General features: G+C 44.8%; 1 protein-coding gene across 2 annotated transcripts in view; it reads right to left on the bottom strand.

The window, feature by feature from the left end:
• Window positions 1-10,768: 10,768 nt before the first annotated feature.
• PSMB2 (proteasome 20S subunit beta 2) overlaps window positions 10,769-24,432 on the bottom strand; it is an 82,910-nt gene continuing 69,246 nt past the window's right edge. The window contains exons 2-7 of one of the 2 annotated variants that reach the window (XM_069875402.1): window positions 20,537-20,661; window positions 18,902-19,024; window positions 18,275-18,345; window positions 13,446-13,608; window positions 11,891-11,940; window positions 10,769-10,996 (exon numbers count right to left, since the gene is read on the bottom strand). In XM_069875402.1, coding sequence (XP_069731503.1) covers window positions 10,889-10,996; window positions 11,891-11,940; window positions 13,446-13,608; window positions 18,275-18,345; window positions 18,902-19,024; window positions 20,537-20,627 — 606 coding nt within the window. In that variant the 5' untranslated portion in view covers window positions 20,628-20,661 and the 3' untranslated portion in view covers window positions 10,769-10,888. Of the gene's footprint in view, window positions 10,997-11,890; window positions 11,941-13,445; window positions 13,609-18,274; window positions 18,346-18,901; window positions 19,025-20,536; window positions 20,674-24,432 lie in introns of those variants that run through there. The other variant, XM_069875403.1, reaches the window with a different exon arrangement.

Genomic DNA, 24,432 nt, shown 5'->3' on the forward strand with positions numbered 1-24,432 from the left:
CGGAGCGCTGGGAGGGAAGGCTGAGCCGCTGTCCTGTTTGCTGAACTGCTACCTTTGATATTGGGATGAAACTCGGACGGCAAACAAAGACCGAAAAAAGAAGATTTAAGGAATTTAAGAAGCAAACAGCTCCACTGGACGTAGGGAGGAAACGAGCCAGGGTGATGGCTCATGGGGTTTTGCCTTTTATGTTTTGTTTTAAGTCATGGATGCAGGAAGCCAAGTCATGTGCAATTTGATTTAGTTTCGTTTTTTTAAAAGCCCATAGTGAAATCCTGACAAGCTCTGGGAATTTGTTTCAATCGAAAAACTGAGAAGAAAGAAGAAAAGCTTCATCACTGCAAGAAGAGGAGGGCAGGGAGCTCGATCGCTGGCTGCTCCTGGATTTATCAGCCGGTTGTGATGGGCAAACACCCAGGAAACCTTCATCTCCAGCCCAGTCCTAACGCCGGGACAAGAGAAAATTGCCAGCGGAACTGCTTGGGTTTTAAAGCAGTTTCAGACTTCGTTTACAGTTTTCAAAGCAAGACGCCACGCGGATTCTCCCCAGGACTGAGGAGCCCTGAGCCGAACCACGAGAGGAGGAACGAACCGCACACCCGATGGTTCCCAGGGCAGGAACGGAGCCAGGAGAACCTTCCCGACTGCTGGGGAGCAAGCAGGTTAAGTTAAACCCAGGACTAACTACAACTCCCCAACCTACAACTAACAGCACACCAGTTTCTAAAAGTAATAATAATGAATAAAGCACAAGGAGCAGAACTTGAACCAGGCCAAACTGAACTGTTCTAAATCTGTATATATTTATTTATGTGTAATTAAAATCTGAAAGTTTTAAGATGTCCAGTGCAAGTTATTTATATAAAATTGAGTTGGTTTTTTTTGTTTGTTTGTTTTGCTTTTTTTTGTTTGTTTGTTTGTTTTGGTTTTTTGGGGGGTTTTGGAAAGATGAAAGTCTTTGGATTCTCTGCCATTAGAAATGGGAATGAAGTTTTGGATACACAGAACTGTAGCATGGACACGATAGGTTGTGATGATGATGACTATAGAAGTTCTGCAGGATTTTGTACTTACTGTTGTTTCTCTTAATGCTGCAATAGATGTACAACACCCACACCACGATGTCATTCTCATTATCTTAATAAACCTCTTTTTATTTGAAGAAAGCACCTCCATTGTCTTTGTGAACAAGAATCCTCTGCCTCTGTGGTTGTATTTTGATATAATACATAGTTTTAAGAAATAATATCCTCCAGTTTCGTGGCTGGCCCCAAATAGAGAGGCTGGAGAATGACAGGAGCTGGTGTTAAAGCCCTGAGCTCGCAGGCATCGCAGCTGGAGATGCTGGAGATGCTGGAGATGCTGGAGATGAACAGTGAACCTGTGTCTGCGGGTGTCTCAGAACCACTCAGGACAATCAAATCTAAACCAGTCCATGAGGAGCTGCAGAGGGACCTCCTGGTATCAAGGCGATGAGTGATAAATTAGCAGATAAATTCACCCCACTGATCTAGATGCAACAAAGTACTTTAAATTAGTTGCTGTGTCTGTGGTTTTATTAAGGACAGGACTCTGGAACAGCCACCGTGCACTCGCAGGAGGATGGAAATATAAATAGAATGGTGGGGTTGTTAAAAAAAAGGATTAACAAATCAGAAAACAGACTCTACCTGTGCTTGTGGGGTATTCCCCCATCCAGAATGCCCTTGCAGACCCAGCCAGAGCATCTGGTAAAGCCACGGAGGGAAGCAGCAGGGACAACTTGGGTGGGAATGGATTTCTGTGTGTGGAAAGAGCAAGGGATTCGAGCTGCACCACTTGAAGGTGTCGAGCTGTCCCCTGAGGGCCACGAACAGGGAATGACAGAGGTGTGGAAAACACTAGTGTAAGAGGCTACAAACAGGGCACGATGGCATTAAAACTAGAAGGAGGACGCCAAATGAAACAGTCAGGAAGAAGGTTTAATAAAGGAACAGAAGGGAAGAAAGACGCCGTGGCATTTCATGGAAGCAGACGTGTCAACGGCTTTTGACGCAGTGGAAGGGGGTTGGTTTTAGAGAACATGTTTACAGTCTTCCCTATGGATCCCTTGCTCGTCAATGGTAGAGACTGAGCAGATGGACACGGGTCTGAATCGCGACAGCACCCGTTATATTGGACCATTCTCAGAGTTGTCCCCATCGCCTTTCTCTGGAGGTTGCAGAATAGGCTGCTGATGATAGAAAAACAATGTCATGGTCCCAAAAGGAACCATAGGCTTCTGGAGCCATCGCCCTTTTAGAAGAGGGTGCAAGGGAAGTATTTTCTATACTAACATCGTTTGTGGGGGTGGCTCAGAGTCGGAACCTCGCACCTAAATAATCCCTTCAAAAGCTTAAGGATGCGTTTCAATTGGGAATTGGGTTAGAAATGTCCCTTGGTATGAGGTTTGTGAAAGCAAAGACCTAAATACGGGCTCTGCAGGTCTGGTTTTGCTCTGGCCCTTCCCAAAGGAAGAGGCAGGGAGCAGAATGGAAATACTACAGACACATTAGAGGCTTGTTTACACTTCAAAGCTCTTTTGCGTAACGCAGGGTGTGAGCTAAAAGCACAAAACCTATTCCTACTTAAAATTGTTCCAAAGCAGGAGTGCCCTGCTCTGCATCAGGATAATCCATGTTTAAAATGGATCATGATAAAGGGGAGCAAGGTGCTTTCATGCTACCACACAGGTTTCCCTACGAGGAGTTATTTCGGGTAAATATCCTGAAATAATTCAATTTGGAGACATCCTCTGGTGCGTGGCGTTGGAGAGGAGCGAACCGCACTCCGATAGACGATGGAAGAGGGTATGTGCACGCTGTAATGTACAAGCGTGAAATATAATTTCCTGGTGTAATCACATTATAACAACCTGACTTGGTTTGGGTGCTTTTTGAATATCAAGGAATTCTTAGACATGGCAGCGATGAGCAATAGAGACAAGGAATCAGGCTACGCCTACAGTAATTACATGCCATCTCCATCAGGTGGAAAAACACCTCCCTCCTCATTTTCCTCTTTGGGTAACTGCGAGGCGTTTGAATGTTTTATGAGGAGCAGTCTGGTGCCTGAGAGGCCAGGATGCCACCAATTACCTTTAAACTGGGAGGAAGTTGGAGGATTTGGATTCACTTGTTGGTTCTGCCGGTGATGCTCAAGACTGACAATGGACACGTGATGTAGGACCAGCCTTCCAAAGGCATCAAGACTTCTTCTTGCCAAAATCTTGGACCCCTTCATTGCTGCAGGTCCACGGAGATACCTGAGCAGAGAACGGCTTTCAGAGGTCACACGAGGCCAATTACTATCTATAACGAGGTAGGACTGGAGTTCCCCTCCCAGCTCACTGTCAAACAAAGCCATCCCCCTGCTGTGTTCTTCACTTTTCCATCCTAAGAGGAAAAAAAGGCATTTTACACAATTCACGGCTCAACCCCGATAGAAATTCCCACACTGATTACAAATATTATCGTGGGAAAATCCGTGGGATTGTGTCAGAGAGTAAAAATAGATCCAGGCTCATGGTTTCTACGCTTGTTATAGAACACTCTGGAATTTGAATCCTAAAGGGGAATTGGAAGAAATAAAATCTTTTTTGAATTAATTCTGAATGAATGACAAGGCCAGAGAAACCGCATGACAATCCTTGATGAGTGAAAAAGCAAAAGGCCATGGACAGAAACTCTTCGTTCCCTCCCAGTCAGCTGTCCCAAGGGGAAACTGAGGCTACCACGGGGCTGGGACTCTGTGCCGTGTCATTAACGCAAACGAGCTGAGGTTGTGTTGGCGCTCTGCACGGCTTTGGATAGACTAAATAATTACTTGAAAAGCAAGAGGGTAATAATAGCTCTCCACACTAAACCAACACAACAAACAGACTGCGCTGACCTGTAGTTAATGCATTCTTTCATGCAGGAGAGCGTCCCTTCAATTCCAAACTTTGCATACAGAATCCGAGGAGCCACACGGTCAGCGAGTGAAGGAAGTTTTTCCTGTTCGTGCAACTGAGTCAAAACACCAAAACCGAAAACATTTCCAAATCAGGCAGAAAAGCAAATGCTATTTGCAAGGGCGACAAAACGCTTCCCTCGGAGATTATTGATTTAGCAGCCTAGACAGCCTTAACGATCCTAAGAGACTTATGATCCTTAATGATCCTTAAGACTCGGGGAGAAGCAGCCTCAACCCAGAAGGCTGAGCCAGAAGGCATCAGTGTGGTCTTCCTGCCCTTCTTCATGGAAATTCAAAGAATTCTTCAAGGAAATTCAAAGAATTCTTCAAAGAATTCCAACTGTGGCCATGAGAGCATCACTGCATTTCCAATAGGATACCACAAATAGCAATAATAATTCCAGACATTGCATATCTATCCAATATTTGATCCCATAATCACAGCAAAAATGATGCCGGTGTTATTCTGGATGGTTCTGGATGGTTTTATTTCTTGTATGGTTTTATCCTGACACCTTCAGCTGCTACTCATTTAATTCTTCTCAGCAGAGAAAAGGCTAGAATTAAATCTTGAAATCCAGAAGTGTTTCCCATAAGGCTAGCTTCATTTTAGTAGCAAAGGTCACGGCCAAAGAAGAGTTGTTAAATGGAGACAATTCAGCTTTTCTGGGGATGTGAAATGAGTTCAGAGAAAGATCGAGCTATTGCTCCAGGTCAAGAGGTTCTGCAGCCCATCAAGATGTGTCTGGATGCTACATCCTTCTCACCTTAAGATCTTAAGATTTTACACCGTAGAGAGCCTTAAATTGGTTAAAGAATCCTAAAGAATCCCCAAGAGGTAGCATTTCCTTGATCAAATTCCTTCATTTCTTTAGACAAATGACCTGCACTCAACAAAAAAAAAAAAAACACCATCAGTTCACCATCCTCCTCTATCTACAGCCAAAATTTCCCTTTCGGTAGACAAGATCACAAAGGAAATAGTTACTGCATCTTACAGAAAAAGGATGTGACACAGAATTCATGTGATTTGCAGAGGGAGACAGAGGGAGGTTGGAAAGAAGCTGGGATCCACGTAATTCCTATCTAGCACCGTAACTACAAAACCCCAAGATTAGTTAGTTTCAAGAATCTGTTTCAGACAAAGTACGAGTTTATTCATTATTTATTATCTATAAAAGGTTATTTGCTTTAAGAATCCCTGTTCTGTTGGTTCATGGCAAAGACAAAGGCACAGAAGCATTCAAACCAGGAAAGGAACCCAGCAAGCGTTGGTGCTGCTGGTGCTACAGGCGCCACTGAGGAGACCAGGAAAGGCCAGTTTGCTCAGTTTGGACAGTGGAAACAGCCCTTCTACACCCTCTTCGTAATGTGCTGCTGTTTTGACTCTTAAATGGACTCCGGCACCAAAGGGAATCGCTTCAGCCCAGGCCTCCCACTCCTGACCCATTTTCATTTCGTTTCCTTCCCACCAGCCCTGTCGGGAGCCTCTTACACCTTGGAGAGTCTCCTGCTGATTCACAGGGAGCCTCCAGAAGAGCCCAATCATTTCCATGCTAAACCAGACTCCTCTTTTAGCAGCGATAACTCTGACTCAGCCCCATTTGGCATCTCTTTGCAAGAAAAACAGGGGTTGGCGTAGTTCTGCGAGTCCAAATGGGAGCAAGTGCATCCCTGTGTGGGATGAGAAGCCCATCGCTACCTCATCCCATGGGGCTGTAGCTTTCCAACCTCCCCAGTGTACTCTTGCTGATAAAATACAGTGAGCATTCCTGCTTCAAGCACGCAGTAGTAAATATCAAGAGCATGGTGAGGGAGGATGGGATTATCTTAAAAAAAATGATGTCCCTGCTCATTAGTGCTTGAACGAAACAGTAGAGGATGGATTCCAGCTGCTTTTTTTGGTCCTTTTGGTGAGTTACTAGCCAAATCTGAGCCTTCACTTCTGAAAAGACGGATGCATCAGTTTCATGTGACAACTGCCCCAACACTTGGGACAAATAAAAAGTGCATCTTCCAAGGAAAGAAACACCCCTATCCCTCCTGCCTGCTGCTGGACAAGGCGTTAATATGTTCTCCATACGCTGAGACCATCAGAGGATCCACACAGAGCCCAAGAGGCCAAGCAAGTTTAGAGGCAGCAGGGGTAAGAGTGCAAAATCACTGCCCTCTGCTGAATGAAGAGCTTTGAGATGCAGAGGTTTGCTCCACAGACCGAGTCCGACGAGCTCTAGGAGCAGGGGAGCGGCATCTGTTGCATTTCCTTTAGCAAAAGGAGATGAAGCATCACTGAACCCCACGGGCATTTCGGTGGTGCTGTACTGCCTGTAAACCTAAAAATACTGACACGAAACACGATGGAGCCGGCTTTGCTTTCTGTAGGTTGACCAAAGGAGATGCGCTATCTTCATGTTTGTGTCTAAACACCAGAAATATTTGACAACATCAAGGAAGCCTCTACTAAGCACAAGGTGCTTTACCCAAGCAGATCATCAGGTTGGCCCCTCCTTGCACGGTTACCTTGGAGTTAATTTACAGATCTAAACTTACTCTACCTCTGATGGCATTCGGTTCTATCCCTATTTTAGTTTCACTGCTTTATAGATTTGATCAGAATTTAATTGTTCACAAATCTCGCTAACCTGAGCTTTATGTTACACGGGGAAAAAGAACACACTGCCAATTCTGAAACAGATCCTTGAAAACATCCTTTCCCCTCAACAGTCGAGGGTTTTCTCTATTTTCCCCAGCTGTTTTGAGTTAGGCTACTTGAATAAGCTTATAGGATAACTACCTAATTGCACATTAGCACAGAAACAGAACACTTAAACTGTCACTTCACATTTTCAAGACGACTAACTTATTTTTAACGTAGTCCTCAGCAAGTCAAGAGGACAGAGAGGCTCCAATCAACGCAGTCAAGAATATAGAAAAAAAAAAAAAAAGAGAGAGAAGCTGCATGCTTTAATTCCACGATTTCCATTTTTCTCTTTAAAAATCTCTTGGAACAGCTTATGTCTGGTTAGTTTGATCCGTGCTCACATGAAAATTCCCTGTGCTTAATTACGGTTGATGGCAGAGCGATAAGACCGCATGGGAACTCTGTGTAAGGTTCAAGCCTTTAAAGAAAAAGAATAAAAAATGGCTCAAAGGATGAAGGTTTTATAAGTAGGATGCACTTATTTTGCCTTACAGACACAACAAATACAGCGCTTCACAGGCAGCAAAGTCAGAGGTTTTTCCTTCCTCAGACTTCAAGCTATTTCACACAAAAGGAATATTCTCTCCCTGCTTCCGAGTGGAAAATGGAATCAACCACATCCTAAGCACTCTGAACATAATCCATGGTGTCAGCGCTGGCACCGGCACATACTTCTTGTAGGAACCTAGTGTCAAAACCAGAGACAAGAGCAAGTGAGAACACATCCTTGGGAGAGTTCAGCCCAATCTCTCCCCCTCTACTCCCACGTCTTCACTCTGAAAAGCGACAGCTCCATTGGTTGCAAACAAAGTGACAGTTTCATCACATCGTGGTGAACAGAACTCGGACTGCAAGGCTGCAGAGAACACCAGGATTGCTCCAAAGATGCTCTCTTTCTGATTTCTCTAGTGCTGTGCAGTCTCCATTGGCTCACTGAGTCCTACAAGCACACCTGGTTCCACAGAAAAAGTGATTCCCACCCAAGGCAATTCACCTTCCCATGGCTGAAGCATCTCTTGGTTTGTTTAAATAACTGAGGTCATGAATTTCTTAGACTGGAAAAGTCTTGGGGAGGCTCGTAGGTGAAGAACGCAGCACCGGGGGGGGTGTTTACCTTCCAGCCATTTCAGCTTTTAATTGTGTGTCACCCAGGCAGAAAGAAGCTCCATCACTCAAGACAATTTCTAGGCACAGAGTCACGTTTAGGACTGCAGAACCGTCCTGGCGACATCACAAAATTGTGCTCAGCGCAACAATGCCAGTGGATAACAACCCCTGTGCCAGTGGGAAGGTTGACAGATGGAGATTTTCTTGCATGGAAAGGTATAACCAACACTAAGAAAATGACCTAGGAGCACTGCACCTACAACACTCACATTTCTTCCAGCAAAGCTCTCCCAAAGTAGCGTGGCCTAAGGCACAGAGGCTCTGTTTCCTTGTAAACCGAGCTGGGAGAGATGAGCTGGTGCAATGATCTGTTCCCCTCAGTGCTCAGGAAGAGACCATCCTTAAACAGGAAACCTAAAACGAGAAAAAGTGCCTTGTTAACTCTTTAGGCCCTGAGGCTTTGGCAGCAAAACATATGGTCAGAATTACCTGGCAAAGCAAAGCAGAGCAGCTCACTGAGGCTACAGCACCCGAGGAACACGCTGCCTTGGTTTACAACATTAATTTTTTATAATATGAAGAACAAAAAGCTTGTTAGTCGAAAGCAGTGCCCAGTTCTTTCCGATTTCTTATGAAAGGGAGGCCTGTCATGATAAATACAGATGCTTTTCAAATGGAAAGGTCAATTCTTTCCAAAAGGTATTGCTGGATTCTAGGCAAAATATGGTTTCCAGAAGCTTTAGGGCTAAAGCTGAAGCAGGTAAGAGTTTTTCTTCTCCTTAAGTAATCAAGTGGGAAATTTAAAACAACGATTTTTCAAACAGATTCCATATATTACTGTCAAAAATCAAAGTTAAATGTTTCTGAATTGAAAGGTCAGCACTGTAGACCTTTAAAACAATCCAGTTACACGGTAGAAGTATTACACCTTTCCTTAAAAAGTGTAAATTCTTGGAAAGTCCTCAAAAGAATCTCCTTCATTAGAGGCGAGAGTCCAATCTCATTGCGGGCCAATTCTTTTGTTCTCCTGCTCTGCCATAAAGCTGTTATTTATTCATTCCTCGAGGTTGCTGCTCCACTGGCTCCTGATGCAATCCCTTCTATCTTTCACTGAATGGGGGAATTCAGATCCTGGGCCCTGCCCTCGGGCAAAACATATGTTCCACTCCAACCTGAATCCAAGGAGGGTGTTTGCGAGGGAATAATTGTTTTATGTTTATTAATCACCTGCATGCAAATAGGTGCCAATAAAAACTCCAGGCAGATTCTCTGCCAGCCTCCCATGATCTGATAGCACCACTCCCCGCGTTTTGGTGTCGGGAGTTAACGACGGCCTCCAAGACGAAGGCACCGCTCCTTTGATATGCAGCGACAAAAATATCACATCAGCTCCGCCACTCGGCAGTGATGACTTCGAAAAGAGAGACAAGAAACCTGCAAAAACATTCAACATCGGTGGTAAAATAAATTAAGAGATGCTGCATATTAAGCGCAGCAACTACATTAATGCAACATGAAGGGGTGAGATTTCAGTCACAGAACTGGAACACTCAGGCTCCACTCGTGGTAAATGTGACCTGCCAAGAGAAAAATCACCAGGCCGGGACTTCTTGGTGTAAAATAAATTTGAAGAGGTTTTTAAAAGACAAAGTAAATCTTAGCAAAATGCTTCAGGGGGTTCTATGCCCTTGGCCTTAAATGAAAGCCATTGTAGCAATGACTGCAGGCAACCAGTTCATAATTAAATGCATTCTGGAAAGAATTAAACGACAACACCTGATTGGACTTTAGAGTTAGATGTTCAGGATGAGGTAAGGTATGACAGCTGTCAAGTTTTGCTGTTACATTAAGCAAGTCTCAGTCTCTACTCCAGCTCTCACCTGTTACGTGAAATGGGAACCCTGGGTCTGTGAGGCTAGCAGCTTTCTGGGGAAGAGACTAACACAGCAAACACGCTGCCGAGGCAAGACAGAAACAATTTTGCAAATACAGACAGCTTGGTCTGTCGCTTACCTGTCCCAGCTGAGAACTCGGGTGCTGGGCCATGCCACCCCAGTACCATTTTCTGCACACAGTCCTGCCCACAGCCGTCCTTCTGTTGCCAGGATTCTCTTCCCAGGCTTATTCCAACATAAAACAAGCACCCAAACACAGCATTTAAAATGGTTAAGTCATTCAGAGCAAATTCAAGCAGTCTCAATGAAATCATTCTCAGAAGAATCACTTCTGGGCAGACTGCAAGAATCAGCCACATGATCATTATCCGAGGCCAATGTGAATGGAGTTTTTGTATGGAAGCATCATCTAGAGCCCAGACATATCAGTGATCATTCTCATGGAAGAAAAGCCCTATCTGGCTGAGGGTAATTCAAAGATATATGAAAAGTGCCACAATTCTATTTCCTCATTGAGCTGCTTTCACATACTTCTAAAAGTGCAGACATATCAATTCAGAAAAATCATGCACTTAACCCATCAGTTTATACTTAAAATATTTAACACAGTATGAGCCAACTGGAAAATCTTCTCTAATAACAGAACCACAGCCAGGTGAGTTAAGTAACACTGGAACTTTAAAATCTATTCTACCTGAAAATCTTTTCTTTCCCTTGGATTAGATTTGGAACAAAGTATAAGAAAAGCAAATTAAGTCTTTGAAAACCTGATTATTATTGTTTTGTAAAGCAAAGAGTGGAAAAATCTTTGTAAAAATATAGTAGAAGTTGTACATTTCGCATGAAACACTTGTTTGCTTGCGCTGTAATTATGAGAGTGGATGACAGCACACGGTCATCTAGAAAATACAGCACCAGTTTTCCCACACATAAGAAAACTTAAGGGTTGGAGAAGTAAAATCTCAGCACAGGAAAGAAAGCTAAGTAACCCAAATATGCTCTCATTAACAGTAAACCAAGTTTCACCTTCACTCTGGGACAATTTACTTAAATATTCCAAGAAGGAGGAGTGGAATAAAAAGATAAAACTGGCTACATAAATGTCAATCTTTATTCGATCTCTCAGTGCAGTACATGAGCCGCGTGCTTCAAGTGAATAGAAAAACCCAAAAGTGAACAAAAAAAGACGACTGCTGAAGAAAGATCTTGGGGGTTAGGACGTTGCTTTTGCAAGGGGTATATTGTCCACTTCATGGATGCCATCCTTGTCAATGAACCGGGCGTTGAAAGAAGCCAGATTTAGGATGAAACGTTTCTGAAGCTGTTAAGAAAAGACAAAAAGACAAAGGAGATGAGATTCATTCAAAGCTAAAATAAAAGAAGAGAGCATAATATAAGGAATGCACTGTTGTATATCAAAATGTCCATTCTGCTTTTAGTGACCTGAATTATTAGGAACTAGCATGGTTTGTTCACTGCTCAGGAATCAATTAGTGTGCATTTGTTCTGTTATTCACGTCAGACAATCCCAGGCTACAGAAGCAAAATACACAAGCCCGTTTACAAGGACATTTAAGCAGGAAGACAAGAGCAGGCTATAACTCCGGGCACAAAGTACGTGCATTAAAAAGATACTTCAGACAGAAACTGTAAGTACTTCTTCCTGAGCTTTCCCCAAATGTTTCTTCCCAGTTTCACTCAACTCAACCTCTTAAAGACAAGGGTAAAGACTATTTTCCTACAATAAAAGCCTTGGAGTCTGAAAGGTTATGTTTACGCTAAAATTGATCGTGAACCTCAAGGTCAAATCTTTGCCTCAGTTAGATATCAGTTCACAAGCTGGAAGAGAAGCCCACTTGGAAGTGTAATACAAGAAACAGGAGGGTGCTTGCACTATGTTCAGAAGAAACATGAAAGGGATAAATCAAAGACTGTCTGTATCAATATTGTGCTAAGCATGGAAGAAGCAGAAGTAACGAAAAGCAATTAAGCTTCAAGTTTATGTTCTGGTCGATGTGAACCGTGCTAAGACAATGCAAGCGCTCACAAATCCTTTTCCTCAGTAGCTATCCCACATCTGGTCAATGTGCATTTATTACCCCTTCTGGCAAAGGCAGCAAAAAAATGCGACAGGAGGAAGAGGAAAATATCAGCAAATGAATGCAAACAAACCTTCCTTTCTCAAGATCATAAGGGTCTAAGTTTGGCAACTCACCTCCTCTAGACATTTCTTTAGGAGCTCCACGGCTTCCTCACGTGTGATACCTGGAAGAGAAAACATCCACAGATTGATTGAATTAGAAGCCATCTCTCTCAACAGAAACTTTATTAAATTTAAACAACTTTTCAGCTGAGCACCAAACCCTCTCCTTCCCAGCTCACAGAAAACACTTTCCAGATGTACTGAGGACGCCCTGCACCGAAGCGCTCATGCTGCAACAAGCCATTGAGAATCGATTTGTTACACTGAATGGGAAGCATGACGGAATTTTGCCTCCCATGGCCAGGGACCGAGCTTCGGAGAAGTCCAGCCGTCTCTCTCTCTCTCTCTCCTCGAGTTTATTACAGTTTTAAATCAGCTCCATCTGTCCACAGCCGGCTGCAAGTCAGTGACAGTAGGCGGAGATTGGTTTTAGTGCTACGTTCCCTGCTGGGTATTAGTTTTAATAATGGGAAAGGCACGTGTGTGATGCCCTCGCTATTCTCACACATTATGACAAAATCCAGCACTCTATAGGGCTGACAAGCCATGACAACGCATTGTAGCTCCCCAATTTTCTCTTTTCACAAGGAATGGTGAAAATAGAGCAGTGTCATTTTGAAGGGACATGACTAGAAAACAACTAAGCTCTGTGGATCCAATGAAAGTGGTTTCTGGCATTCATTACAGGCCTGTGTCCACTGTTCAGGCCAAAGTCCCATTAGAATAAAAGCATTAATTTATAGCTGCATTTCTTGGAGGCAATAGATGAAAGGATTGTTAAGCGAACATCCCTCCTATGAGATTAAACTCAGCTGTGCACAGGGGAGTAAAGTAGTTTTGCAGCCAAAGCCAAAGATGTCAGATTAACGATACTCCAAGCTTTGTACCTTTCCCCATCTGCAAAGTGGGGATGGGGCCACGTTTATCCCTTGGCGGTGTAAGAACTGGATTGTGATTCTAAAATTAAACTTTAGACAGGTACAGATACGTGCAAGAATTATGATCAAGAGATACCACGTGCATAAAACTGTAAACCAACCCAACCAATCATCACCATGTCAGAGCAGTGAAAACAGTCTTGCCAGGAACAGCTTTTCACTTGTGTGTTTTTAGTAGATTATAGACAAAGCCAACCCAGGACATGGAGCAAAAGGATCTGGGACTGCCCTCTGACGATCGGTGCTCTGTGAAAACGCACATGTCATCGCCAACAGACAAGCAAGCAGAAGATAAAGTTATCAAAATGTTATTTATTAGAAGCAGATTATTGCAGTTAATGGTCCGGGAAAGTCTAGCTGCGCTTTAGAATAAACTGAAGCTTCCTTCACTAACAGGTTGTTATGCTTCAGACAGGAAAACACTTTAAGGAGTTGACTAGTTTCACATTTCCATTTCAGCAAAAACATAAGGCAATCTTTAAAGCTACATTCATTCAAACAAGAACTCAAATTCAAATCCACTGCACTCAGCCTTCACACTGGAACATCCAACTCAGCAAACGGCAATCTCTCAGTTTAAGACTTAAGATGGTAACAGGAGAATTTTCTTCTCCATAGGCTCCACTTACCTGGCTTGTAATAGCGGTCAAGGATGCTGAGGGTAAGGAATGCACCGTATCCATGTGCTGCAAAAGGAGCTTTAGCTAGAGCTGCCAGGTAATCCATGTAATAAAGAGCAGGACCCTCATGGTCATCGTAGCCAGCCAGGAGAAGGTTGACGTGGTAAGGGGTCTGCAAACAGAAACAGTGTGTTCGTTAGAGCAGCCACACCCAGACCTTTGATCTCAACTCCCCCTTCCACCTGTGGAACCACAGCTCGTATCACAATTCATGGCCATAAAATGCTACGAACAACTACATCCCTCCTGCCCGCAGGAGATAATGGATCTCAGTCTAAAATCAATCAGGTCTTTGGGGAATATGGAACCCATAAGCAAATAAAAACATAAAACACTGATTCTCCTGTAAAGTAGCGTGTCTTTTTTTTTTTTTTTAATAAGCTTTCATGGCACATTCAAACTTAAGAAAACTTTAATTATGTTTCCACACAAGATTCTTTCATCTCAACATAAAACTTGTGGATTTTTTCCTGTCAACACATGAGCACAATGTGAACATTTTGCCTTTTCTAAGAACTTCGTTGTTCCTTCATCACGCTCTCTTCTCAGTCACACGACTCTTAACCACACACCGTTTTAGCACGTATGAAAGCTTCCACACAGCACTAACAGCCACGCACAGTGCGACGCTGTCTGTTAACTGGCAGCTAGAGTTTTACTGCATGTACCAAGTCTAATCGTTAACACTGGCCAACTTGACCAAAAAGAAGATCTAAGGAACTGGGTTTTTTCTATTCAAAACTGCTTCCTAAGATACTGCAACATCCTCTTAGCAGTAGCTTTTCTGTTTGGTTGGAAACAGGGTTTTTTTAAATGAGAAATTTACTCTGCTTTAGCTGCTATCTTCTGTGATTCTTGTTGATGGCTTCGCAAGAACCTATTGAATCAGACAGAGAAATATCTACCTCTTATCCAAAAAGGCTGTGCGACTGCATTAATGCAGCCCTGCTCTTTTACTGTGCTGTACTCACACGTTCAGATATTCCTCAGCTGTTTCATTCATGTTTTAGGTTCAGTGTGTTCCCCCACAACGAATAAAGTAGATGTCCCTATCTATCTCCTTCCAAGATGGGCACTCCATAAGATCATGGAACACAGAGGCATTGCATTACTTGTAAATGCATCTCAGAAGAAAACCATGGAATTTTAAATACGTTTTTAAACCTGCTTTTACACACTCCTAGTCTTTCCATAATTATATAACATTTCTTATTAATAACATTAACAGGATCTCTCCTAAATTGCCGGAAAGTCTGGATCGACAAAGCAACAAAATGAGTAAAAAAAAAAGATGATGCAACCAGCAACAGATTAGAACAAGCAACCACAATTTTACCCTAAAGCCAAAACATTAACTTTATCACTAGAAAAAGTTCATTTTGATAATAAGCGCAGTGAATTTGCACTCAAAAAATATTACAGGATACTGTATTTTGACTTTCACCAGACAGTCATAAAGAACAAAGCAGGCGACAGTTACATATCAAACATCACTGCAAATTGTGTGATTTAATCTTCAAAGCATTCAAGAATATTTGGAACCAAGTTACCATGCAGCTGTATTCCTTTAATTAGTTTGTATTCCATCATTTATTTATTCTGAAACATCACACAAGTTGATATTTAAGAGCCATGACACAAGATCACTCAAATTATTGTGTGACTTTGCATTACCAATGCTGGCAGATGCGAGATCCTCAACCATAAATAACCAGTGTTACACAGACTAACAAATCTGTGAGCTGGGTTTCAGTCCCAAGTTCTCGTACTCATTGCCTATGAGGCAACTTCTCAAAACTCAAATGCAAATAAAGTGTCCCCCATGCCTCTCTATTATTCGAGAAAGGTAGGATTCAACCATTAGAAAATGCACATAATCCGTTCACTACTTCTGTGATTACAAATGAGATTTGCAGACTGCATCTCTTAGTGGGACCAACATCTCCGTGCTGGGACATCTCAATCCTTTTGCTTATCCCAAAGGCACCCTCAGTTTTTGTACTTACACCCACACCAACAGCTCTCAACTCTTTTGAAACCCAGTGTGATTAAACGGCTAACAAAGGAGTGATTCCTGTTAGAGGCAACATCTCTCATCCCAAGCAGTTTTGCGCTTTATACTGTTTGATTTAAAATAACCGCAGCAATTAAGAGATGTGTGAAATTCTTCAGAATTCACAGCTGAAGAGAACAGTTGTGATAAATACACAAACCAACAGGATCAGCAGCACTGTGACATCTGGCGGAAGCCAAAGTCACAGCGAGGGGGTAAAGGTGGGGACGAGGAAGCATCCCGCCAAGCGTGGACAAGGCGAGAGGAACTGACAGTCTCCCTTTGGACTCAGGCCAGACCCTGCCACCTATAATTAAACAGAGCATCACAACAAGGAATTGAATTTCATCCAGTCTGAAGGGGCAGAGGGTTATTTCTCCCGTGTCATGTCTCCCCTGCCCCAACCTCACATTATATGTGCTGCTGACCTTGGCACTCGGTTTGGCTGGTGAATCCAGCAAGGTGCTGGAGCAGAGAACAGCAGGAGAGAACTACAGCACCCAGCACCTCCCTGAGAGCCACTCTGCTCCAAAGTAGTTTCTAGGTTTGCCTCAGTTACAACATGTAAATGGAAATGAACAAAGACTTAAAATCATAGAATCACAGAATAATCAGGTTGGAAGAGACTCACCAGATAATCGAGTCCAACCGTTCCTATCAAACACTAAACCATGTCCCTCAGCACCTCGTCCACCCTTCTTTCAGATCTTACTCTGGAGTATAAACCCCATATCTTAAAAAGAAACGTCATGGAAAACCACATGGTGACTACTCAGTAAAAGAAGAAGAGCACGGTAATTAAACGGCTTTAAGTTACAAGCCCAGTGTCTCTACACTTCCTATTTTCCACCAACAGAATAACTTCAAGGCACTTACAAGACAGACAGCCCCAAGGTATCGGGAACATGGCTTTACACGAGCCACAAGGTCCATAAATTCAATCCAACTAGATAACGTCAAGAGGAACCCAGATGGTGATCAACGATAAAGAACACGCTCTGTTTTGGGCTGGGCCAGGACAACAGTATAACACCTGAAAAACTGCTGTTCCGCTGTTAGCCACTCCACATCTCCTCTCGCTCCCCGTAACAGAAACGGCATCACATTAATTAACAGGAAAAAAAATCCCAATGGTGACGTTTGTATCGTCAAGTTCTAAATCCTACAAACAAATCATTAAATGATATATTTAAAGAAAAAGAGCCTTCCCCACAGAACAGAGATCACCGCAGCGCGACAGCGGTGTCAGAGTGCGCCACTTGCTCCAGGGCGTTGCCATCTGCAACAGCACAGCATTTTGTCTCCAGTAAATAAACACATCTGCCTTTGCCAGTGTCCTCCCCACGGTGCCGCCCATCTGGAGCAGGTGAGCTGGAAGACGAGAATGGGCTCAGGAAGGAAGGGAAACACGGGGAGGATGAGGCCTCAAGAGACAAGGCAGCACAGTGCTACAGCAATGCCACATCCTGCTGGCCAACAAAAAGCCTGTTAACTTACTCCTGTTGGTGGTATTTTACATCAGAGGTAAGATACGGCTGCCTCTGCTTAAGTGGGTATTCAGCGTCAGCCTCACCTACACCATCTGTGCAGGTCAGATGCCCTGGGACAAGCACCAAGGACCACTGCTCCTTCACATCCACCTCAAGAACTGCACAGAGCTCCATAAAACACACAGAGGCTTTCCAAATCACAGCTGAGCACAAGCTAGAGTAGCTTCACCGCCAACCATCATCCACCAAACAGGCTTAATCCACGTCATTGAAGGAATCTAAACCAGAAAAGTAGTGTTTCATATATAAGACTCAGGCAGGACCCTGCACTCAGTTCTTCCACTGACTTGCTCTAACTTTAGCGACTCCAAAGCTCACTTCCTTCAGTGTCATCCACGTCAGAAATGAAAACAATGAGCTTGGGTCATTCCTGCAGATGACGCCTTGAAGAAGGGTCTGGGCCTCACTCCACACATGCATAATTCTCAACAACAGGGCTCTGGTGTTAACTCCAGCCTTTACTTGCCACTATAAAACATCATTTCAGGCCTGTGCAGGATAGTGTTAGAACAGCAACATCATCTACCCAACGTCCTACCACTGGCACATTTGTTCAACTTCATTCTCAGTATCTCACTCCTTCTTGTTTTCTTTCACATTGAGAGGAATGTTCATTAAATGCCTTCTAACCTCAGATCTTTAACAGTCCCTTTGCCCCTTCATGGCATCTTTTCACGCTTGGAAAAAACTACCATGAGAAAAATCAGTAATTGCAGTTAAGTAACATGAAAATTACAGCTCCAACTTGGATTTGATATTTACTGAAAGCTTTGTGTTGCTGTTTACAAAAGGGGGCTTGTTTTGCTAAGTACATCAAACAGCTCTGCTCTATTAAAGCATTTTCCGAGCAGATTAAATGGATTCAGTGCATTTGCATGAAATCTGACAACCTTATCGCAATGTTAAAGAGGCTTAAATTCACTCAGCTGTCCACAGTGTTTGTGACAAAACATTTATTAGGCCCAAGGCTGGAATTTTAAGACTAAAGTTGTATCAGTTATTGATAAGTGATGTGGTAAATTGTTTAAATAAATAAATCAAGCTATTTTTTAAGAAGCTATCCTTTCAACAAAGTGAATTCATCGTTAAAGACAGGAACCATCGCCTTTTTCAGACTCCATCACTTGAAAATGGAAATTTTTTGCCTTTGCCAGGCTCTTCCGGCTATTACTCACTCGACTCCGTAGATAGTCAGCCAGGTTTCGTCGTGTAAAGTTTGCAGCTGCAGTAGGAGACAATTCATAACCTGGAGAAGAAATGTGTGTATTTGATAACAGTGCAAATACATATTCATGTTTCCCTTGCTGACTTTCCATTCCCATGTTGAAATAACAAGATATTCTTTAATGACAAAGTGTCATTTATCTAGTTCCAATTTACTCTGAAAGCTGCAAGCATAAAAAGTGCCTAAAACCCCCAAATTGCTTGTATATGCTTAGACTAGTAAAATACAGAGCTTCAAAAATGGCAATACTATGGGCACGTGGCCCAAATTTTTCAGTCTGGTGCATCTCAAAAACTGGTAACAGTTGTTATGCAATGGACATATTAAGAGAATTTTTTTACTAACAAGTCTATTTTTGTGTCATTTATATTAGAAATAGGCTAGCTGGGCTTTGGATAAACATCAGTTTATACTATACAATCTGATCTCTGTTGCTTCTTCCTGCCTTCACTACCACCTTTGCAGAAATCCCTAATGCTGGAGGAGCTTTGAGAACTTCCCACCACCATTCAAGGGTAAACTCCACCTCTCATTCACTCAGTTCCCAATTCCGTAGTAACCGCTCTCCTTCACTCACCATTCCTCATTTTGTAGAGCTGAACGTTTTTCTGGATGTATTCTGCAAACTGTACAGTGTCTCCAGCCTCCCCAACGCACAGGAGCAAGATCTTTTCACTCATCTTAAACATCTTGTCATGGTCTGGGTGAAGAAAAATAACATTAAGAGCCACGGTCATGAGAAAGAAGAAATTACTCTGCTGGTATTGTAACACATCAGCTCCTGGAGCACGATCAAAGAAGTTTTCCTGAGCAAATCCCAGCCCTCAGTTTCTCACAGCTGGTGGCGCAGAACACAAGACTCAGGAAACCCTTCACCAAGGAAAACAAAGTTGAAGGGCACCAAGTGCTTCCTTCTAGGAGGAGGAATTTTTAGAAACTATTTTTTTATAAAAAAATAATAAAATCAAAATTTAAGTATTGAGTATAAATTATAAACCAGCCCACTGATATGCATGGAAACTATGAAACGGTAACCTATGCTTTTACCCAAAACTGCAGTTTAAAAAACTCATCTAATTGCATTTGAGGGAATCCAAGCTGTCCTGATGACAAAGCTGAAGACAATTCTGTGCTCAGACTCACCTAATCAGAGCAGAGTGGCACGTGGGTATTTGAGACAGAAAAATCCAAGTATAACAGCTGTTGGTGCGAAAGGAACCACTTCTCCATGCTGAAGGTAGCTCTAGGGAACAACGCTCAACCTCCAGCTCAGTGTCACAATGCCCTAATATGATTTCAAGAGTTACTTAAGTACCCAGAGCTGCACAGAAGCAGCTCTGCAGTGCTCAGTGAAGGCCACTTGCACCCTAACTACAAATAAAAGGATGCAAAGTGAAGGCCAATACTCTAAAATACCTGAGATTTAGGGGGGCAGGGTTGGTTCTCCCTCAAAGACAAATAAATTCTAAGTATGTTTGTCTTAAAGTTTATCAATAAACATGCTTGGAACCAACATTAGCTTACAAACCACTGTTTAAAGTGATTATATCTGTATTTTGTACCTGCCACCACCTTTCTAACACAACTTCAGTTGACTTTCACAGACCTGAAGAGGCAAAGAATGAGGATCTTGAAGCCTTTTGAATGAAGCTTGTTTTGATAACTGCATCTAGCTATGATCTGAGAAGACCTTATAGCGACCTTCCAGTACCTGAAGGGACTACAGGAAAGCTGGGGAGGGACTGTTTGCAAACAGTCTTGTAGTGATAGAACGAGGGGCAATGGGTATAAACTAGAGAGGGGGAGATTTAGGCTAGACATAAAGAGGAATTTCTTCATGATGAGAGTGGGGAGGACCTGGCTCAGGGAAGTGGTGGCTGCCCCATCCCTGGAGGGGTTCAAGGCCAGGTTGGATGGGGCTTGGAGCCCCTGATCCAGTGGGAGGTGTCCCTGCCCAGGGCAGGGGGGTTGGAACTGGATGATCATTCAGCTCCTTTCCAACCCTAACTATTCTATGCCTCTATGTTGTTCCGTACGGATTTAACGTTATTTCGATTCCAGGTGAAAGCAGGAGCCGGCCCTGTGGGCACCAGGCTCCTCCCGAGGGCCAGGGCCCGCTCCCCAGCGGCTCCGACCCAGAGAGGCCCCGCAGCCTCGGGCAGAGAGGCGCCAGCCCCACCTTCCCCCGCCCCGGCGGGGTCCCTCCTCTCACCGTGCTTCATCTGGACGATGCTGGAGGCCGCCACGGTGTCGGCGGCCACCAGGACGTAGTCGGGGCCCTGGATGCCGATGAGGTACTCCATGGCGGCGCGCCGTGACACAGCGATGGCCGCCGCCGGCGCGCCGTGATGACGTCACGCCCCGCGCCGGGGGCGTGCGTGGTGGGTCACGTGATGCAGGGCAGGTGGCTGTTGTTGGGGGTGGGGGGGAAGAAGGTGGCATGGCGGCAGCCCCATTGCCGGGTTATAGCGATGGGAGCGTGGGGTGCCAGCGTCCTCCTGGAGCCTGCGGCTCCGGGATCGCGAGGGTGGGGGCTCGGGATCCAAGAAGCCGGTGGGCACCTGCAGGGCGGAGGCTTATAGCCTGCGAAGCTTTGTATCCATGCATGAAATCACAGGATCATGGAATGGGTTGGGTTGGAAGGGACCTCAAAGCCCATCCAGTGCCACCCCTGCCATGGGCAGGGACACCTCCCACTGGATCAGGGGCTCCAAGCCTCATCCAACCTGGCCTTGAACCCCTCCAGGGATGGGGCAGCCACCACTTCCCTGGGCAACCTGGAACAGGGCATCGCTCAAGGTGATGGAGGTGTGAAGACGAACCTCAAACCTGATGGGTTTCTCATCAGGCACGTGTTCTGTGGTTTTGGTTCAGGACAAACATCGTGCTGGTCTCAGCCTTTGGTGCCATACCCAGCCCAAAGACACTGCGTTTGCTACTGGAGAGCTCAGTTGTAGGGTAGGGTCTCTCAGTGCAGAAGGTGGAGGGGTGACAATGACACATCCAGCATCTGACCTGCCCTCCGTGCAATCAAACTGAGCTAGCTTGGTGATCTTGCATGCAGCGAGCAACCAGCTGCTTGCTGCCGGCAGTCTGCCATGGTTCGAGAGGGAAAAAGAGCACTCCAAACCCTCCTTGTATGGCAACTGTTCCTTGGGCACAAATTCTTTTGGAAATGAAATGACTGGCGCTCCCGCCGTCTCTGTTCTGGGTAGTCAAAGGGAACTGAACTGTGAAGAGACAGTGAAACCCTTCCAGGAGCGATGGAGTGATTTATGAGCTGCCCATCTTCCTGTGGCAGAAGCAGCCCCCGGTGCCAGCTGAGCGCGGAGCCCAGCCCCGAGCGGCCGTGCGGGCTCCCAGCAGCTCCCACCCATGTCTGCGGTGACAGCCTGTCGGTCCGTAGCCAGTGGCTACCAGGGGATGCTCAGTCTGGCCAGTCCAGAGTCCCTCCCGCTGCCCCCAACACCTCCCCGGGCAGCATCTCTCACAGTCGAAGGGGCAAGTGCTGGCTCGACTCACCTATTGAGCCAATAAAGGGATTTTTTTTTTTTTGTCTGTTACAGCCACCAAGGGAAAACTCCTGAGCCACAGATGTGCCTGTGGCTTTTCCTATCATTTGATGGCTTCAGATCTGCTCGATGAGCTCGGGTAGAGAGCTTGGGTGGAATCTCTGTTTCATCACTTAGCCAGACACGGGCTCTGACAGCTGCTGATCAGCAAATGCTGTTCTCTGCTCTTCCCTTCTGTTCCTCCCCCTCTCGATCTACTTAAATTTCTCAGGGCAAACAACCATCTCATCTTAGGTGACTGTGCAGCACCCAGAACCTTCCAGGTGTGGCTGTAATGCAGATAATTAATAACGAGAGAAACAAAACAAATACTCTAATTGCCTGGACGCTAAGTGCAGGCGCCGTCCTGACGAGCAGAGTCACTCCAAACCAGCACTTGGTTTATTGATGAGGCTCTGCCCCTGCCTGAGCCCCATCTAACACGTTCCCTAAGTGCAGCCCCACAAAGACCCAGCCCCACGCTAATGGAAGGGGCCGCCGAAGCATTCAAACCCCGCAGCAGTCGCCGTAAAGGAGGCAGCCCCGGGAAATAAAACTCTGGATGCCACAGCGCGTGGCAAAAACCCAACTGCACCTACCCCAAAAAAAGTCACTGTGTAATTGTGAGAACCGGGCATAACCTTTGCGTGGTTTGAAAAATACTAAACATGCCAAAAAGCAACAGCAAATTCTCTTCAGGAAACGGGATAAATGAGTGTGAGCAGCAAATTCACCATTTTGACTGTTTTCCAATTGCCTGTAGCTACACTTGTTAAATTGAGTGCTGTATGCATAAATCAAACCAGGGTGTTTTCTTTTACCTAACAATGGCCAAGCTCGGTGCCAGTGCTTCAGCATTTTCTGCATGGACCCAATCTGCAGTTTTAGGCACTTTCCCCTCTAGATCTCAGTATATATCGCACTTGTGTGTACAGCCAACCTGACTCAGTCGCTACTTTTTGAGACCTTTCTAAGAGAAGGTTAACGAAAAATCAACAGCTCCCATCCTCGTTGGTTTTTATTGGGCCCTAGGGTACAATTAAATGTTAAGGTCGTTATTGAATTTTCTTGACAGATTGAATTTCCCTGGTTAGGAAGCACGTGGACATCCAGTAGGTACCTACCTCTCTTCCTGGGGTGAAGGTGCTTCTGACATGATTCCATCGGTATGAGGACAGCAGGACAGCTCTGCTAGGTGGGAATTGAGGAATGTTTTCCACCACAAAAGGGAAATCACTCAGGCTGTGGCATGCCTTAAAATTGAATGTGCCTTCACCTGTTTTATTTTCAAGGCAAATAGTGCATTTATGTGTATTTATACACGTGCTGCTAGGCCTTGGTGGGGGTTTCAGTGTCCTCTGTGAAATGTTTTCCCGTGAAACTGGAGAGGCACTGGCCCAGGTTGCCCAGAGAAGTCATGGATTCCCAGTCCCTGGAGGTGTTCAAGGTTGGGTTGGATGGGGCTTTGAGCACCCTAATCCAGCAGAAGGTGTCCCAGCCGGCATGGTGCGATGCACAACTGCAGTACGGGAGGTATTTTTCATTCCAAGGATTGTTTGAGTGGTGTTTGCACTGCCTTTTGCCCTTTCCTGTCATCTCTCTCAATATGGTATTAGCGAAGACGAGGTTTCCTGCTAGGAGCTCACGGTTCACCAGAGAAGAAAAGGATCCTCGTGTTCCTGCTATTCCAGGTGCAGGAAATGAAGGCGCAGAGAGGAGAAGTGATTTAATGGAGATCAGGGCAGCTTAGCGGACTGGATAGGAATGGAAACGTCTTGATTCACTGAGCTCCTCTCTAGCTGCCATTCGGATCGCACAACCCCAGAATGAACTCTGCAAGGCTTACATGGAGCTTTGCTCTTAATCTCTCCGTCTGGGCTCTACAGAGCTCCTCAAGCTGACTTTTCATGGGCCTGAGCGTGGTGTATTTAACAAAATTCTCCGTAGGGACAAACCTTGTATTGTTCCTCTGGTGCCTGGGCTGGTGGGCAGCACTTGGTGCCAATCTGTCTCTGCCTCTGTCCTCCCCACCAAGGTCCCTCTGGGTCACTGGAGAACAGTGATCGCAGGAGGTTCAGTTGGCAAATTCACAGTGCATCTTTCATGTTTGTTTTGACAGTTAACCACTACCTTGGGGGGCGGGGGGTGTTGTCAGTGCTATGTAAATTATAAGCCTGGCTCTCCCAGGGTGCAGAGGGGAATGGTAGCATCTCGTAGAATCATATTAAGGTTGGAAAAGACCTCTCTAAGACCACTGAGACCAACTGTCAGCCCAACACCACCGTGCCTACTAAACCATGTCCCCAAGTGCCACATCTACACGGTTTTTAAACATCTCCACCAGTTCCCTGGGCAGCCTTTTCTAATGCTTCACCACTCTTTCAGTGAAGAAGTTTTTCCTAATATCCAATCTAACCCTCCCCAGCACAACTTGAGGCCATTTCCTCTCGTCCTGTCACTCATCACTTGGGAGAAGAGCCCAGCAGCCACCTCACTACGCCCTCCTATCCAGCAGTGGTAGAGACCGACAAGGTCTCCCCTCAGCATCCTCTTCTCC

The sequence above is a fragment of the Phaenicophaeus curvirostris genome, chromosome 23 (genome assembly GCF_032191515.1).
Source record: "Phaenicophaeus curvirostris isolate KB17595 chromosome 23, BPBGC_Pcur_1.0, whole genome shotgun sequence".
Classification (NCBI taxonomy): Eukaryota; Metazoa; Chordata; class Aves; order Cuculiformes; family Cuculidae; genus Phaenicophaeus; species Phaenicophaeus curvirostris.